Here is a 17,970-nt window from a genome sequence, read left to right on the forward strand (position 1 = left end):
AGATACCATTTTTCTCTAAGAAGGAATATAATTAGAGGAATCCCTTTTTTAAATATTCCCATTGCGAAAAGGGAGATTCAGATCGGGTCTGTAGGACATACAGACACTGGAATATCCCCACACCTTTATATTTTAAATGTGTGAATGGTTCAGTAAAAATTGATTAAGTTTATCAAAGCTGTTTTGAGTTTTAACCGAAATGGTGAACAAAGACATCGGTGGAGAGATGGAGATAAAAATGCCACACATCAGGAAAGCACGGGCATTAATCTGGGGCCAAAAACTGTATCATCTTGTCCTGTAGCACTTTCCTCTGCCTAAAACCCGAAGCTCAGTGTTTGCCTGTGATTTCATCATGTCCATACATTTCCATATAGTGACCTCCTGAGCAAAGTTTCTGACAGTCAAACATCTGATTTGGGAATGCAAATATTTAATTTATTAATCAAATGTTGGATGAATGCGGGGGTTTTTATTGGTGTTGCTTGATGGAAAGTATGATTATACATGCAAATAAAAGCTTGAGCTGATGGACAAATTTAGCCTCATACTTTCTCTCATGTCCATCACACTCCAGTCTTCTTCAGAATTCAATGACATAGATTAATTAGAAACTTATCTTAAATGCTGTTTTTACATTATTGTTTTTAGAAATTATTATTAGGTGTGCACTTTATTCTTTATCAAGCACATTTTTATGGATTTCCTGCAATCTGAAGCCAAATACCCAACATAATAATCTTCAGTGTGTGTGCTTGTGATTTACAGGGCTTGTGAATATTTCATATGCTGTTTATTTTGTTGGTACTGTTGCGGAATGATGCATCTTTGAAGAAGCTGAATGATGCAGGTTTTCATCTTGATCTTGTGCTGCAGAGATGATGCGTCTTCTTATACAGCTGAACTGTTTGTGATTTCAATAGTCTCGAATGATAAGCCGTTTTTATGAATGTATCATTCCGCGAGAGACTCCATTTTGCACAGAACAATCAGTTTCCTTCAGATCTGAAATGCGATTGTGATTTGTGAGAAGGGCTGGTGTCACTTTTCATTTCAGAAGCTTATCCACACAGGTTTTATTCACTATTTTATACAAAATTTACAGTATCTACAGCTCAATCTGTATTTGTAGTTAACTGTGTCATTTACATGCATGGAAATTTAATTTTAAAATGGTCAATCATAAGATTTAACACAAACATTGGAAAAACAAGCTCTAAAAAACACTAGCATCGAAGTGGACATCGAGTGACACATTTGTATTTGTCTACAATCAGCACAAGTTGTATTTTTCCAGTCTCTTTAACTTTGATTGCATTTGTTAAAATCTTTTCACTTAATGAGCAATAATTAGAGAGCTGCTTACACTGTAAAAGTGCAGTATATTTTCTTGCTTAAAATTATTGCATGATTGATTCAATTTTTAAAAATCATTTATTATCACACAAAGAGTTATAAACACAAGGTACACCAAATGACTCAGGAAACCTTTACCAAAAATAAAAGAAGCCCAGATTATGAGAACAGAGACCACTGCTGGTCACTCTTTATGACTTTTTACAGTGACAAGTCTTTCACTCATAGAGAATAAAAGTGTGCTTAATTCATTTGCAAATCTCATACTATCAATACTACTCCTGTAATTTATTTTCCATTAGAATTTTTCTCTGTCTGCATGTTTGTTTAGTAACATGAATGTGGAAGAGGTTTATATAAACTGCCCCTGTAGTTTATTCATTAAGCAAATCAGTGATAGGTACAGACACATGTACTGAGTTATTGCAGCCACAACCTTAAATATGATTTAATAAAAGTATATGCACATTAATGGCATCCAAATTTGGATTTACACCAGTCCTGAAAGCACTTCTCAGCCTCCTCCACTTTCTTCTTCCAGCTCCTCTTTATTCCCATCAGTTGTTTTGTAGTAAACTCTGACCAGCTCTTCATTAAACCTCTCTGCGGCGGGAAACTGGAGAGCTGACAGAACAAAGACAGACAAGTTTCCCCATTGGCCCAATGAGGTGCTCCACGACAAACTTCAATCCAGCATTCAAACAATAGCCTGCATTGATTTAAGCTCCAGCATTGTTTACAAAACGTACTTTAGTATGAAATTTATCATACCTATTTTATCAAATCATGATTCGTACTTAAAGAATGATTTGAAATATAATGGTTTAAATGCGATGGTACCTGATAATCTTTAATGGGAGAAGCTTCATTGGGTTTCCTCTTGCTGTAGAAAAATACCTTTTCAATGGGGTTTTTGTCCTTCATTCCATGATCCAGATCAACCACCTGAGTAAGAGATGAAATATTGTATGAGGACATAAGACAGAGATGAAGGGGTGAATTCAGTAAACAGCTCAGCATCTTATTTCAGTGCAAAAACCTGCATCTAAACTCCTGTAATCTGAAATACAACATAACTTACATAAATGGAGAAATCATCAGCGCTCAGAGGAAACGAGGAAGTGGTCTGCAGGTTCGCCACTTTGTATTTAGCTGCCTTCCATGTTTATCAACAGCTCTTTGTTGAGAGAGTCAGCAGTTACTGGCTTGTGTTTGTGACTCAGTGCAAGATGGAGTTTGCCACCAGAGTTTAAAGATCATGATTGTTGCGATGTGTTTGGACTAACTCCTTGTAATTTTTATGTTCGTGCAGAACTGTGCTCTAAAAAAATGCGGGTTAAATATAACTAGCAGCTGGGTTAAAAGGACAGCACCACAGTTGGTTTGTTTTGGACCCAACAGTTGGCAGAGGTATAAAGTCCAGGGGTCAGAAAGTAAAGTCCTGCCATTATGTTTGTTCCACCGCTGAAACTCAACAATCTGTTTTTTAACCAGATGAGAACCAAGTCATTCCGTTCACATCTACTTACGAGTCTCTAGTCAGAACCCAATTCCTCAAAGAGTTAAAGTTAATGAGATAAATTAAGTGACGAATTTAAATGAAGAATGTGCATTAGTGATGAACACCTGCTGTTAACAATCAACTTAACCAGAAGAAAAGAGAAACACCAGAACTACAGCTGACTTCAGGCACAGCCTTGGATGAAAATACTGATTTTATTTCTTTTTTTTTTTTTAAAGCACACACAAAGATGCCACCATAACTGTGGTCAAGGGTTTGCTGAGGTTAGGAGTCTGACTTGACCGCTTTAACTAACTTTCAAAGTAGTTTGGTTTCTAAGCAATTGTCAATGATTGTTTCACAGCAAACATTTGTGCATTGCTGAATCTTTAAAGCTTGAAGTAGCAGGTACTTTAATGTTTCTGCTAAGTAAACTCATGAGTAAATAAACATCTAAAAGCGGTCTCTCTCTTTGGTTTATTGTTTCAGGTACTGTATAGCTACTAAAAAAAAAAAAAAAAAAACTATTAAAACAAATGGCACCTTAATGTGTCTAATGTGGAATAAAAAAAAAAAGCTATATCAGCTCAGGAATTTAGCCATGAACATTTATCATACTATCCTCAACAGTGGTGACAATAATTTTTTTCATACTGCAGTGCATGATGGGAGTTTTTACTATGGTGTTACCAAGCATTCATTGCAATCATGAAGCTTATTTTGTTGATTGTCACCATTGTTGAGATTAGTTATACTGAGTTCTTGATGTCTCTCTGTGTCTAAATAGTATAGTAGTAGTTTTTTTTTTGGTGTATTGCTATGTATACACACACACACACACACACACACACACACACACATACATCACACACACACACACACACACACACACTAAATCGTGTATAAATCTTTTTTTTTTTTATTAATTCACTATATATTTTAGAACAACAGTGTTCTGTAGTTTCACATAGTTCTTAATGCAAAAACCTGAACATGTAAATGGAAGCAAGTTATTTTAAATGAAATCCAGGCCATTTCACGAGGCTTTTTTCATCACATATAAACAGCAAATATCTCATCATTGTAAAACACCACATGCATTTCTACAGAGAGAGAGATCTAGCGGCAACAAGTCAAGGGTCAAGAGCACAACTAAATCAAACACTGATCTTCCATGATGGTGACACATCATTTTAACCAATAAAACATCAACATCTGATCCTCTGTAATTTCAATAACAGCATGTGTTCATCATTAATGCACAATCATCATTTAATTAATCACTTATTTATCTCATAAACTTTAACTCTTTGAGGACTTGGGATTTGACTTGAGAGACTTGTTTTGTGACTTGAGAAAGGAATGACTTGGTTTCCTCCTCTACAGGTGAAATCAGCTGCTGAGTTCATGGATGGAGCAAAATTATGGCAGGACTTTTACTTTCTGACCCCTGGACTACCCACCGCTGGGTCAAAAACAACCCAACCGCTGGGTTGGTCCCTGTTTTAACCCAGCACTGGGTTATATTTAACCCAGCATTTTTTAGAGTGTAATTACTTAAACACATGGTATGCATGTTTTTTGAACATTAGTCATATCAGTCAAACACTCAAACCAGTGTTTTTCAGTTACCTTTTGACATGCTGTTCTCAGTCAGTCGAGCTTCTCCACCAAAACTTTGGCAGTTTTTTCTGCTTACGATCTTGTTCCAGTATGTCACCTGAGCTTCCTTCATAGATTATCAGCAGTGGAGGATGATATCTGCTTTAAAGATCCCATCTGACAGAAGAACAGAAGAGCTTCATTACAGTGAACTAGGGTTTCCCTAAATCATCTCATATGTAAATAATAAAAAACTCATTATTTTAATAATAAAAATATATTATTTTTACATATACTATGCGTTTTGAGGATACATCACTCACATGAATCCTCAAAAACAGGAGAATGTTTAACTGAGTATGGAAGAAGATGCACTATAGGGAGAAGAAATGTACTATATGATGATATTTCAAGCATCTTTCAGCTGCATCTTTCAGCTGACCTGTGAGTTTGCTGTAGTCCTCTGTCTGTCTTTATGGCTCCAGAAATCTTCAGTATTAATCTTCAGGTTTTCCCTTCATGAAGAAGATCACGATCAGCTCATTATGAAGCTTCTGCAAACCTAACACAGAGAAAAAACATCTTAGTTTGTGCACAGGCACAAAGCTGAATTTGAATAATCTTCCTAAAAGAAGAACTGGTGATGCAGCATTTTTTAATATCATGGCAGCACAGATATGAGCATTCACTGCTGTTTTGCATCTGCAGGTGTGTGTTTTATATCCACATCCCTCTTCATGCTCAGAGAAACTCACATGGTGTCAATGATGTAGCCCATCTTGTGCTGATAGGCCTGGCGATGGAGAGTGTATCGAGAGCGAAACATGTCATAAACATTATCAGCCTCCTGTTAGACACACACAAACATCAGTGTTTCAGAGAGATCCCCATAATGCAGTGCTCACATTAAACTTTCACATTTACGCGATCATACAAAATACATGGGCAAAGCGACATTGAAAAAGTTCCATGGGTCGCTTTAAATTGACTGTTGGGCTGTTGATCAGCGCAACATTGGTGTTTTTCCAAACGTGCACATGTGAAAATGCTGTTTTACCTGGATATTCACACACGAGTGAAGTAAAAATAGCTGTGAAGTTTGTAATAGCCTAAATATTGTTTATAATGAATGCCACTATAATGATTATAATGTTTGTAAATGTTTCATTTACCAATACTTTATGTTATATTTGTGTGTGTGATGATTGAATCAGGCACCTTGTCTCTGAAGCAGATGTGATTTCTTCCCTTCACTTCACAGACTCGAGCAAACTTCAGCAGACGCTGATGGTCAAAACTGTTTCGATGCCCAGGTGATGACAGTCTCTGTCAAATAAACATTAAATATGAGTCATAAATGAGAGGATGATCTTTAAACCAGCTTGTTAATGGATAATTTTGTCACACTAAAAAATGAACAAGACACGGCTGAATTAAAGTTGTCACATATAAAATAATAATATTAATACATGTTTTGTTTCAGCTCCTCTGTGAAATTAGAAAAAAAAAAATAATAATAATAATTAAAAAAATGTTTTAGCTGAAAAGTAGTTGATAAATTCAGTTCATTGACTTGTCATTGTCTTGATACTCAAGAAAGCATGTCATTTAGAGGCATGTGGACGTAAATAATTAAATTAGGTTAAACATATTAACATACATTTTAGACACATAATATATATATATATATCTTTGCTAAAGACCAATAATAATATTTACTGTGCAAAATAGTCCCATTTGTCAACATCGATGCTGTTCCTGTTTATTTGCCACAATCTTCATACAGGAAGGATTTTGTCTTCATCTCTCTGCCCTTGTATGTCCACTGAAAAATAATCACTTTAACATTTTCCACTACAGACTGCAAGTCGATGAGTTAATTAACCACATCAATATGCACCTCTGAAGTTGTTGCTCCTTCGATTAACTCTTTAATGAAGGTGACGTCTTTATCATCCAGTCCATGTTCTTTCAACACGTCTTCATTCTCTCAGCCTTCAGATTCTTCACAATGTCATACCGAACATCAGAATTGACATCTGCTCATGCTGTTGATAAGAAGAGTGAATGTAAGTGATTATGAAACTGTTGATTATTTTCAATTTTCTATGTTATCAATCAGTTGTTGCGGCCCTAAAATTGCTCTCAACCTTCCACTTTTCAGGAATGTCATCAGGCAAGCCTAAGAAAAAAGAATGAACTCTCAATCTTATCTACATTAGCCAACTATATTTCAGGTTCAGTGTAATCACATATACACTGTCCCAACAAATAGCTTGAGTTTTGTCCAAATATAACGATGACACAAGTACGACACTTGCATGTTCACAGATCATTCTGATTAGATTTCATTTTACACAAGCACTTACCTTTGGATCTTTTAATTTTTTTTTGGCTTTAGGAATAACCCGACCATCAAAATGAATGAGAAATTGGACCATGACCTAAAAAAAAAGAAAAAAAGGGCTACTAAGAAATAATAATAATAATAATAATAATAATAGCCAATAATAATAATAATAATAAAATACTATTTTTGTGTAGAATTGAAAATATCACAGGAAAAAAATCAAATATATTAAATGTTATAAAGATATGATGTTACTTCTCCTTATGATTTTGTAATCTATATGACCCATTCCTTTAAAAATAACTTTTATCCACACACAAATAAAAAAATAAATAAATTAATTAATTAATAAATTAACAGCACTTCAAACAAAAAGTATCAAATCAACACAAATATGAGATAAAGATAACAATATTGCTCTATTGCCCGGTTTGCAGAATTTTTTTTTTTTTTTTTTTTTTTTGTAGCTGTATAATTTTCTCCCATAAGCTGCTATAGGCACTTTCTTCAACGCAAGTCGTGATACAGACCAGCTGGATCTCATCATCACAGGAACTAAGTGTTTGGCAATGTTGAGCTCAGGCTGATTGTCATGAAGGATCTTCAATTTCAGACAACCTGCTAAACCATGCCAATGCTTAACACACACAAACAAGATATTGGCTTTCCCAGAATCTAGTATTTTACTGAGCAGACTGAGTGATTATACAATACAATAATATTTTTAAAATAGTCAATCAATCAATAAATGAAACAAAAGATATAAAGCGTCGATTGAATGTTTTACAACCAGCTTTCCACACAATTTCATACAGTATTGAAGGCTCAGTTCAGATCTGTTCTCATCTGAAGTGAATTTTAATAAACCTTTCAACATAATAACATCTCACCCAAGAGAGTGTTCAAAGCGATGTGAGGAGCGCTACTGATACACCAGGTATATCCACTCCCAGCTTTTTGATGTGTCTGAGTCTCTGAAACTGAGGAGTGTCATGATCTTCACCAGCAGGGGTGCAGCTCCATGTGTCCATGAATGGGGCCATTGAAGATCTACAAGACAAAAGACATCCGTTTGCTTGGCGCACTAACTGGTTTTAATGTATAACCAAAGATATCTTAAACAACTGGGATAAGATAGTAGTTACATATGGAAGACCTAAAGATGTTGTTTTGAGATGCTGACTAATATATTGGCTGCCAAGTACTAGCGCTTCTGCCATGGGATGGAGTGTGTAGAAGCAGACTGGATACTGGACTCTGACCTCTCGTCTCCCCACTTCAAAGCATATCCAATGGCCCAGAAAAAACTGGATGTACTATGAAACTGTGGATTCAGATACACAGCTACTCCTTTGACGCTTTTTAAAGAAGATTAAGGAAAACAGTCTGACACCATAGTATTACAAGCACACTCGCCCCCTAAAGAGAGCAGCCCGGAAAATGGAGCACATCAAAGCTAGAAACTAGAGGTGTTTCATATAGCATGGAGAGAAAGCATCTGGCTGCAGTAATATTACGGCTGCCCACTGCAATGTGTGTGTGTGTGTGTGTGTGTGGTAGTGATAGTGTGTGTGTGTGTGTGTGTGTGTGGGTGTGTGTGTGTGTGTGTGTGTGGTAAAAGTACTTTAACTTGGATTGGGATTAAATGCAAAATACACCTCACTTCACTTTCAAATCTAAACCAGCAGTTCTCAATTCCAGTCCCTCGCAACCCTCGTGATCTTTACTTCACTCTGGGAACATTTATTCCGGGTTTTGTGCTACCACCACTGCCTGCAGTTTCTCACACACAGATGAGAGCTTACTAGAGAAGTGCGTGAAGTGTGACATAATATAGCCTACCTCTGTACCTACACACAATTTAAATTCACATCTCACAAACTTTAATGCCCTTTGAATGGAACATATACATTCTCCTTCTAACGCATGAAACATGGCCGGAATATCCTGTAATGTCCAATTCTGGTGGGCATTTACTCGTCAAATAGAAAAATACATGTAACAAGAGCTTTTGTATCATTTCAGCTTGACTCCACCGCGGTCTTAATGATATAACATATATTCAGTTTTGCTGATTAAAATGCCTTCCTTTAATATCAAGGTTTGTAAATAAATTAAAACTAATAAAATAGATACAAGAATATAATCTTAAATATCACGGATGTGGAAACTGTGCTACCTCCACCAAATGCTCTCTCTCAACTGCCGGGCATTCTTAAAGGGGGCAGTTCTCGGTTTCAACATTCAACATATTTCAATGTAAAAGTAATAAATATTTGTCTAAATAGTACACACATGCATCAAATTTGTCCCAGAAATGTAAACAATAAGAAACACCGAGAGAGATACAAGGGCAATAATGAACCACCAAACATGCAATACCAGCATGCAGCAGCACCACTGCAGACAGGCCCTCAACTAATATGCTCTCCTTGGGGTAAATAAGGTATAGAAAAGTACCCTTTAAATAGATGCAGCTCTGGTGACCACGTTAGAGTGGAAAAAATGTAATATTCACTCTAAGAAAGATTGTTTTGAAACATTTGTTTTTAGGAGTGTAGTGTATTTCATAGCTATACAGTATACTGTTTAAAGTATTAAGTGTTACACCTGGCTTGGAACCATATAATTCAAATGATAGATCATAATTTATAGTGTCTGCACATGTTTTCTGGAGGTTCTGGAATTGAATTCAGATCTCTATCACATGCAGATATTTAGGTGATAAAGTGCTTTAGTACAATTCGTGCTCTTTCACTCTGCAGCGAGTGCACACAACAAATAATATATATATATATATATATATATATATGTGTGTGTGTGTGTGTGTGTGTGTGTGTGTATGTGTGCAATGATGTGCCATAGTGAATGTGGGTTTCGAACATTATTTGCATTGTAGTTTAGAGTAGGTCATAGTGTAAACTGCAAGTTTAAGATAGTAAAAGAGTAACATTAACAAATATGTTAGCGATGTGGTAAATAATGCTGGCAGTCTTGATAATAGCTTATAAAAGTAAGTTAATGATAAAAACTCATGAGCAGGATATAACTTTCCATAGAGGAGATTTTCTGTGCTTTTTAATGCTTCACTTGCCTTCATGGCGTCCTTTGAAAAGTGTAAGGAGTATTTATGCAAATTCTCAGCGATTTTCATCTGTTTTTCACTGCAGAGAAAAAAAAAAGCAATTTTATACCTGTTAGAGAAATATAGAATTGTTTCAGCTTGAAAAAAATAAAAAGAACCTGTATACGTAGCAAAATTAATAAACAGAAAAAAATATTTACATGAAAATTATTACCATGCCATTTAATTTGTATTCTGATATTTTTATAATAATAAAAAATATATATTTTTAAATGTATCAAGTGAGAGCTATATCTTCATTTTGTTTATACATCTTTAGTTCTCACCTTGTTTTGTGCCTTCAGATACAGACATCTCTCTTCTTCTCAAGTATCTGATGATGTTCTTGTGTGTTGGAGATGATGATGATGGTAATGAGGATCTGTAGAACTGTGTGTGATTTTATGGATTGAGAGGCTCTGCCCACTGCAGCATGTTATCAGGGCTTTAAATGATGAGGGTGTGTCAGAACGAGTGGTGAGTTTGACGGGAGCACAGCTCTTACAGGAAATGAACAGCTGTTACTGCAGATACAGGTATTACTGGAAATGAAAGCAGTTTCAGTTGGCCAAGAGGTTGTCAAGCTGCACCTCACTTTCTTTCTTGTTATGGTTATGTTGACAACAATGAATCTGTTAGCCTGTTAAAAGGCTGATGATTTTGAAAATGAAATATAAACACAGAGATCATATAAAACCATCAGCAATGACAAGTGGAGAGATAATGTTGTGAAATATAACTGTCAGGGTTCTGTCACTTCAGTCTAGTGTCATTCATGGTTTTGTGACAGAGCCCTGACACTCACGTCATGTCATTGTTTTCATGTGAGCGCGCGGCTTCGAGACTGCTCGAGCCGTGCGCTCTGTCTACGATGTCCTGTTTCATGTTGGAGCGTGGTGTTCGGATCCCGGAACTCATGTCTTGCTGAGTTTCGGTTTCGTGTCGGGGACCGGACACTCGCGTTCCATGTTCTGTCTTGTTGTGGGAGCGTCCGGTCTCCAGTGTTGTCTTGTATTGTTGCTTTCTTGTTATATTTTGTCTTGTGCTGTTGCACGCAGCTTGGTTTTTGCTGGCTACGTGCTGTCTTGTGTGAACACGCGGCTTATGAGTTTGCTCATTAGCTGCGTTTTTGTGTCTAGTTCAAGCACATGGCTTGTGATTGGTTTTGCTGGCCATGTGCTTGTGTTTTTTGTTTTATTGTAAGCACACGCCTTGACTTTGTCTGTGTTCCTCGTGCCTTGCCTTGACAGTCTAGTTTTTCCTCCTACTCCTAAGTTTTAGTTTTTTGTTTGTTTATCTTATTTTTTTTTATTAAAGAGCCCTTCTCTCTGCATCGAGTCCTTGCCTCATCCCTCTACCTGAACCTTGACAATAACACTGTTGAACATAAGATTATATGAGGCTGTCAGTAAAAGCAGTAAAGCTCAGTGTATTGGAATGAATGTGATTATGAACATGAGTATGAAGTGATTTCAGTTTTATTGCATTTGTAGAAATATTTATAAAATAATTTTTAATGGAGAGCAATTTTTTTATTTTTTTTATTTTTTATGAAAAGCATTCATTTATTGTTGTTTTTTAGGATGTTAAATTTGTTTGTCATGTCATTAATTTGAACACAACATGTTGTGTTTTCATATGGATTACTTTATCACAGAATATTTGTTTTCAGCAGCAATTGTTTAGTTTAAAAGTAGACATGTCAGGCTTTCTATAGATATATCTCTCATGTCTCTTCGTTGAGTATTCACAGAGTTACAGTTCATTTTAATGACGCATTTGTATCTGAAGATCAGCGCAGACAAAGGCTGCAGACAGCACTCCTTGTTTGTTATCTTTATTTTATAAGTGCACAAAGTTTTGTTGTTATTATGTCTGTATACAAAAAAAGTAGACCCTTTACAGATTCGATTGATGTATTGCACTTATCTGTACGATCAAAAATGAAATTAAAATTAAAACACTAATTTGTTCAATCAGAAAAAAATAATTGTACTCAAAAATCTATTTTAAAAAAAATAATTATAAATAATTCATTCATACAGACATAATTAAACTTACTCAAAAATCTATTTTAAAAAAAATTATTACCAATAAATAAAAAAAACAATAATTAAAACGAACTCCAAAAAAAAAAAACACAAGTGTGAATGTAAAATGAACTGAAAGTCCATCATGTTTATCTGGATTAATGAAATAAGCACTCTGTTTATCCTAAATGTTAGTCAAAACTGTAAAACGATACCTTTCAGAATAAATAAAAATATAAAGATTTCTTGAGGAAATTCCTTTAGGGATCGCATCAATAAAAGACAATAAAGACTTTGGACTTATAACAATAATTTTTATGAGTTAATTGGGTTGTAATGCTCATTTAAGCACTCCTTCCTCGATCAGTTTCTCATTATCAGATCATTTACTGATACTGCAATACTAACAGTGCTGTCCAGAGCAGTTCTGGGAAATTGATTTGTTGCTTTATTTAAAGAAACAGCTTGCCTACAAAATGAGTACATGTCATAAATGCACTTAATATTTATGCAGTACATTTAATGATTCCTCAGTGAATGTGTTTCCGAGCTGTTAATAGTAATTTAGTCTTGTCTTTATCTTTATAATCCTTATTAATAAAAATCCAATGTAAGGGTATAACCTGCCTTCAGATAAATACATCATGAATTAATAATTAAAACCATCCACCTGGAAATCACACAGTTCAGAGTATATGACAACAAAACAGCAACACCCCAATAAAATATTCATGAGGCAGAATAAAAACCAATCACTAAACTTTTATATATATCACAGAGTTCTTGTTCTCTCTAAATTTATGTTACATAAAGGTATGACAGAAACAGTGACATCAGTGCAATAACATCAACAATAAAGCAATAAATAATAATTCTCAAAATCCATTCCAGAACATCAGATTAAACAATTTAACCATAACATTTATAAAACCACTAAACCTACATTGATATGAAAACAACAGCAAATACTCTAAATTTCAACAACACACACTTTTAATAAGAACGAGCTAAGTAATCATTGGACAGGGAGCCCCACTCTGTAGGCGTTATAAACCCCAAACACCTCCCAAAAACCCACACTCACCTAACAAAATGTGATACTCTTTCCCCGGCTCCAGTAGGAACTCTGCATCATTGTAGTCATGACCCTCAAAGAGCTTCCAGAAACCTCTGCGCACCTTACAGGACTGGACCTCTTTTATACCACAGTCATCTAATGAAGGACAGTCTCCTGTGATCAAGCGCTCATTGCCTCTGAACTCTTCCTGATCATAGACCAGAATATTACACTTAAAGAGAGAGAAAATAGAAGATGTTTATGTAAGCAGATAATGTGCAGTCTTAGATTATACACAACATCATTAAACAGTACATGTGTGCAAACTCTGCAGGAAAGAGAAATAAGCCATCTACACACACCTTGTCACGGCACCACCAACCAAAGCACTCCTTTGCATCCTTCTCCTCCTCCTCAGAGTTTTTTGTGTAGTAAACCCTACCAACATATTCAGTAAACTCCTCCGGCAGCAGACTGGAGACCTGTGATATACATAAAGTTGAACATAGTATGTTGATATTATAGATCTAGGAAACTGGCTTGTCCCAGAATTACTGCATTGTCTTTTCTGAGAACTTTGTACAAAGTTTGATCTTTATCACAAAAACCTTAAAAACATTGTACAAAGTTCTTTATCACCTTAACCTGACTATTACTGTACAGTTGCATTTGAAGTATCAATTGAGTTTGACTCAAATACAAGTAGGTTTTCTTTTGTTCTTTTTTTTTCAGTGACATAAGCTGCTTTTCCAACCTTGCAGGACAAAGGTTAAAAAAAACCATAAATCCAATTGATTTAGTTATATTTCCACTTGAGCTCGGCTCAGCTCGGCACAGTTAGTAAACCGTTCTCGGCCCAGAATGTACATGATATTTTGTGTCATTACAAATATTCTCTTGCTCCCTTCTCTCCAGATTAAATGTAATTACAGGGGGATATGGCAAGGTTTTTGGTCATTTGGTCACATAATCGTACAATAAATTAATAAAAAAAAATTATAAGTGTAATTCAAATGTGAAAATTCTGAAATGCTAAATCACTGTAAAGTGGTTTGGGTACCTCATATTTCTTAATCTTGAAGGCTTCAGTGAGATTCCACTTCCTGTAGAAATAGACATTGTCGATGGGGTTTTTACCCGTGCTGTGAGTGCAGTCCAGCTGAATCACCTGTGAGAGGAGATGCACAATATTACACTCACTTAAATGTGATGAGATAAAACGTAAAGAGTTTTGAACATAACATACTTCAGTGCTGAAATCCTTCTTATCCAAGAACACAGCTGGGTGAAGTTTGTTCCACTCGTCCACTGCTTTATTCCACTTATTCTGTAGAAACGGGGATTGAAGTCAAACAATTAAAAACAACTTGTCCACAAGAGCACTTGTATTATGATCTGAACCTGCTGCTCAACAATAAAGCCATTACTTGTTAAACCAATTTAACCAATTTAAACCATTTATTTATTTATTTATTTTAAATGAAACTGCACAGGTCAGATGCAAGAGATGCATTATTGGCAGAGATATGAAAAAAATGAAACTGTATGGAAGTGATATGAAAGTGTAATTCAATCAAAACTTGGAACTGCTTTAGCCATGAAGTTAAAAATAAATAAATAAATCAGCCAGCCAATCAGAATCAAGCATGTAAGTTAATTAAATAAAGGTGTTATTAATGTGCGTTTGATATGGAATGCAATTTTTTCCATTAATTCCTGCAAATAACACATAACAATATTTTGGAGTTATTGTAAACTGCTTTGGGTAGAGAATTTGCCAAATAAATAGATCTCTGTAATGAAAAGTTACGGCATGTTTTCCTCAGTTCTCTTCTACCTGTAGGGCCTCGGCATGTTTTCCTCAGTTCTCTTCTACCTCTAGGGTCTGATTTAGGGCCTTTTTGTGGTCAGGATTGTCTCTATTTATCAGTCTGGTCTCTCCCACACACTTTGGCAGGTGTCTCTTGACAACATCCTCAAGTTTCTTTCGGGCACCTTCCAGCCCGACATCACTGGAGTACAAGATCTCCTCAAAGATGTGATCTGATGGAGAGAAGAAGAGTTTTGATTGAATTTCATCCTTTGTCTCAATAAATGAAAACGTAAAAAGTCTTCTCTGAAAGAAATGAAAACAGCTGAGTAGAAAACAAAAGAATAAATCTAAATATAAATCTGACCTGTCAGTTTGGCGAACTCTCTCATCTCTCTGTTGAGTTCTGCTTGAGTTCTCGTCATCCTCGCGTCGGAGTGTGTGAAGAGACTCCTGTAAACCTCAGATCTTTCTCTCGATATCATCTTGTAATTTGGATGCAGCAATTGGTGGTGAGATCTTGGGGAGCTTGTCTCTATGTAGCTTCTAAGGGGGCATCTATAATTCCTAATGAACAAATAAAAAAATATGAACCACTAGAAATACTTGACTATAAACAACGCATGAAGATTTTAAAAACTGAGTAAAAAAACAAAAAAAACTCCACTTTTTCTGACTGATATTGCCGATCTTGTGCTGGTAGGCCTGGCTGTACAGAGTGTACTGGTAGTTAGAAACATGTCATAAACATTATCAATACCTGTAGAGAAAACAGATGAAGAGACACTGACCAGTTCTAGACAACATTAATGGATCATGTACTGAGGAACTTTATTATTGTGTTGTGTTATTAATTGCATTAAGTTAGATAGCTCTGGACGATCTACGGAGATTTGTATTTCTTTGATTCCTGCATAGCATTATCCTAATCTCAGCAGTAGTAAATAGCAAAAATGCAAAATGTTTTCGGTTTATCTTCAGTCATAAATATTCACAAATAAAAAACATTATATCACATTTATATTTAAAACAAAAGTTATTCATCACTGATTTATTGCAATGGCTGAGGAATATTTATCTAATTTAGCTTAAGTGGATACTTTTAAACTTACATTTCCTAAAATAATTCCTTACAGGATGAGAAATGATTAATCTCTTACAGATCACTTACTTTTACAGGTGATCTAATGTTTTGTCGTATAGTACAGAGTCAATGGTTTGTGGTGGTATATACTGATGTGACACTGCAATGTTAACAAACAGGTGATCTTGTGTATGAGGCACCTTGTCTCTGAAGCAGATGTGATTCCTCCCGTTCACTTTACAGACTCGAGCAGATTCCAGCAGACGCTGATGGTCAAAGCTGTTTGGGATGCCGAGTGATGACAGTCTCTGAAAGAGAGAACATGAGTGAGTTCAGTACTGTATTGGCTTGTGCTTCTGCTGATATGCAAGGCATCTTTTTTTATATAACCCCCTGTGGTGTGGATGCAACATAGTACTCTTTGGTTACTGATGCCATTGTAGAAATGCTCTATTAAACCATTAATCATTTTTTCCACAAGTCAAAGTGTAATACTGAGATAAAGTGAGTAGTACTCAGCTTAACATGCGATCTGAACATGGTGGCCACCATGAATAAATCTACTTTAATTAGACTGCTGTGGAGTTCATTTGCATCAACTCTCAAAAGTACAATTCAATCCCTAATGTAATGAAGAGTCATTTAACAAAATCGTTCAGTATACAAAGATCGGTTGGTTTACTACATAGTTGCACATACATTTTGAAAATATATGAATCAAAAGTATATCATATCATGTTAATATTTCTATGCAAAGTTAATAAATATATAATTTATTATTATTATTATTTATTTATTTTTTACCGTGCAAAATAGTCCCATCTGTGCACATCAATGCCATTCCATTTATTTATCACAATCTCATACAGAAAAGCCTTGTTCTCAGATCTGCCTGTCGCTGGCCACTGGAACAAAGACAATACTATCAATACAATTTAAACACTGTATAACTTGTTGGACATTGACTGAAATGGCATTTTACAGGGTTGTGTACCTCTGGATCCGCAGTGTCAACTCCCTCAATTAACTCTTTAATGAAGCGCAGATCTTTTTCATTCAGTTTCTGTTTCAGTTCATCATTCTTCTCAACAATGTCCAGAAACATCCAGAAAGAGGCCACCTTATAATATAAAAATAAAAAACACACAAAGCAAGAACCCTCACATATTATAAATCCTAGAAATAAAGCAATGTAAACGGTAGCATATCCATCATTACATAATTATAAAGAAATTAATGATGGCTATTGCATCTCTAGCTTTGGAGTGCATTATTCAAAAAGGCATAAGAGAGTTTTGGTGCTTACCTTCCACATTTCACCTAAAAAAGAGAACAAAAAGTAGTTAAACATGAAATATCTTATCAGTGATCTTGTTTATGAATTAAAGCTAGTCACAATATAAACGTTCTGTTCTAGAGTCTAGAGTCTATTCTAAAGTTCTAGAGTCTATTTTATTACAAACAGAGAGAGAGATTTATACATCCCTCTAAACCTGGATATTCTGTAGACTTCTATTGTTTTATATACTAGCTTAAACACTATAACCTAACCCTAGCCCCTACATGACCTGACCCAGACAAATTAAAGATTCGATCAGGACCATGGTTGAAACATGAGGAGCCAAATTCCTCAGAAAGGCAACAGGATGTTGTAAATCAATTCCTAATGCAACAAGTCAGAAGCAAGTCCACTAACCAACCAACTCTTTCACAGAACAGCTTTCAACATTAACACCATTAGAACAATTATTGACAATTTCAATTCGGAAAAGAGATTGTCAAATTTGGGGCAAGTAATCAAGATTGATGGTCAAAGAGATGCACAGCCTGACCATCACATGTAAACCCATGAGAGTAAACAAGATTGACTTCCCCCCACCTAGCAGAACCAGACTGAAATTCCTAAGGGGACCTTTTAACCTCTGATTTCCAAAGAACACCCATATGTCAAAGAAAAGCAGAGAAACTGTCTTTTACAGATGAACACAAAAAGACTTCTAAAGGAAAATCAGTCCATTGCTTAACTCCCTATCATTTATGAAACCCACACATTTGA

The 17,970-nt window shown here is 35.4% G+C and overlaps 2 protein-coding genes and 1 pseudogene across 2 annotated transcripts in view; all 3 read right to left on the reverse strand.

The window, feature by feature from the left end:
- Window positions 1-1,824: 1,824 nt before the first annotated feature.
- LOC122135789 lies at window positions 1,825-5,430 on the reverse strand (annotated as a pseudogene).
- Window positions 5,431-11,244: 5,814 nt separating this feature from the next.
- The window catches only part of LOC109064277 (deoxynucleoside triphosphate triphosphohydrolase SAMHD1-like), an 85,083-nt gene continuing 78,357 nt past the window's right edge, over window positions 11,245-17,970 (reverse strand). Inside the window, exons 13-17 of the mRNA XM_042716017.1 lie at window positions 14,267-14,347; window positions 14,081-14,188; window positions 13,383-13,502; window positions 13,048-13,252; window positions 11,245-11,291 (exon numbers count right to left, since the gene is read on the reverse strand). Of these exons, the coding sequence (XP_042571951.1) occupies window positions 11,245-11,291; window positions 13,048-13,252; window positions 13,383-13,502; window positions 14,081-14,188; window positions 14,267-14,347 (561 nt within the window). The remainder of the gene's footprint in view (window positions 11,292-13,047; window positions 13,253-13,382; window positions 13,503-14,080; window positions 14,189-14,266; window positions 14,348-17,970) is intronic.
- LOC122136019 (deoxynucleoside triphosphate triphosphohydrolase SAMHD1-like) lies at window positions 15,893-17,424 on the reverse strand. The gene is made up of 4 exons (XM_042717551.1): window positions 17,221-17,424; window positions 16,909-17,034; window positions 16,719-16,819; window positions 15,893-16,222 (listed from the first exon to the last, which is right to left on the reverse strand). The coding sequence occupies exons 1-4, from the start codon at window positions 17,263-17,265 to the stop codon at window positions 16,147-16,149; spliced, it is 348 nt and encodes a 115-aa protein (XP_042573485.1). The 5' UTR covers window positions 17,266-17,424; the 3' UTR covers window positions 15,893-16,146.

This window comes from Cyprinus carpio, chromosome B1, assembly GCF_018340385.1.
Source record: "Cyprinus carpio isolate SPL01 chromosome B1, ASM1834038v1, whole genome shotgun sequence".
Classification (NCBI taxonomy): domain Eukaryota; kingdom Metazoa; phylum Chordata; class Actinopteri; order Cypriniformes; family Cyprinidae; genus Cyprinus; species Cyprinus carpio.

What these genes read in the sequence shown, in the direction of transcription:
- LOC122136019 (XM_042717551.1), bottom strand. Translation starts at nt 17,265, where the DNA reads ATGTTTAACTACTTTTTGTTCTCTTTTTTAGGTGAAATGTGGAAG. An exon ending in TTGACACTGCGGATCCAGAG is followed by an intron (nt 16,820 to 16,908) that starts GTACACAACCCT and finishes TCTTTGTTCCAG; the next exon opens with TGGCCAGCGACAGGCAGATC. An exon ending in AGATGGGACTATTTTGCACG is followed by an intron (nt 16,223 to 16,718) that starts GTAAAAAATAAA and finishes TCTCTCTTTCAG; the next exon opens with AGACTGTCATCACTCGGCAT.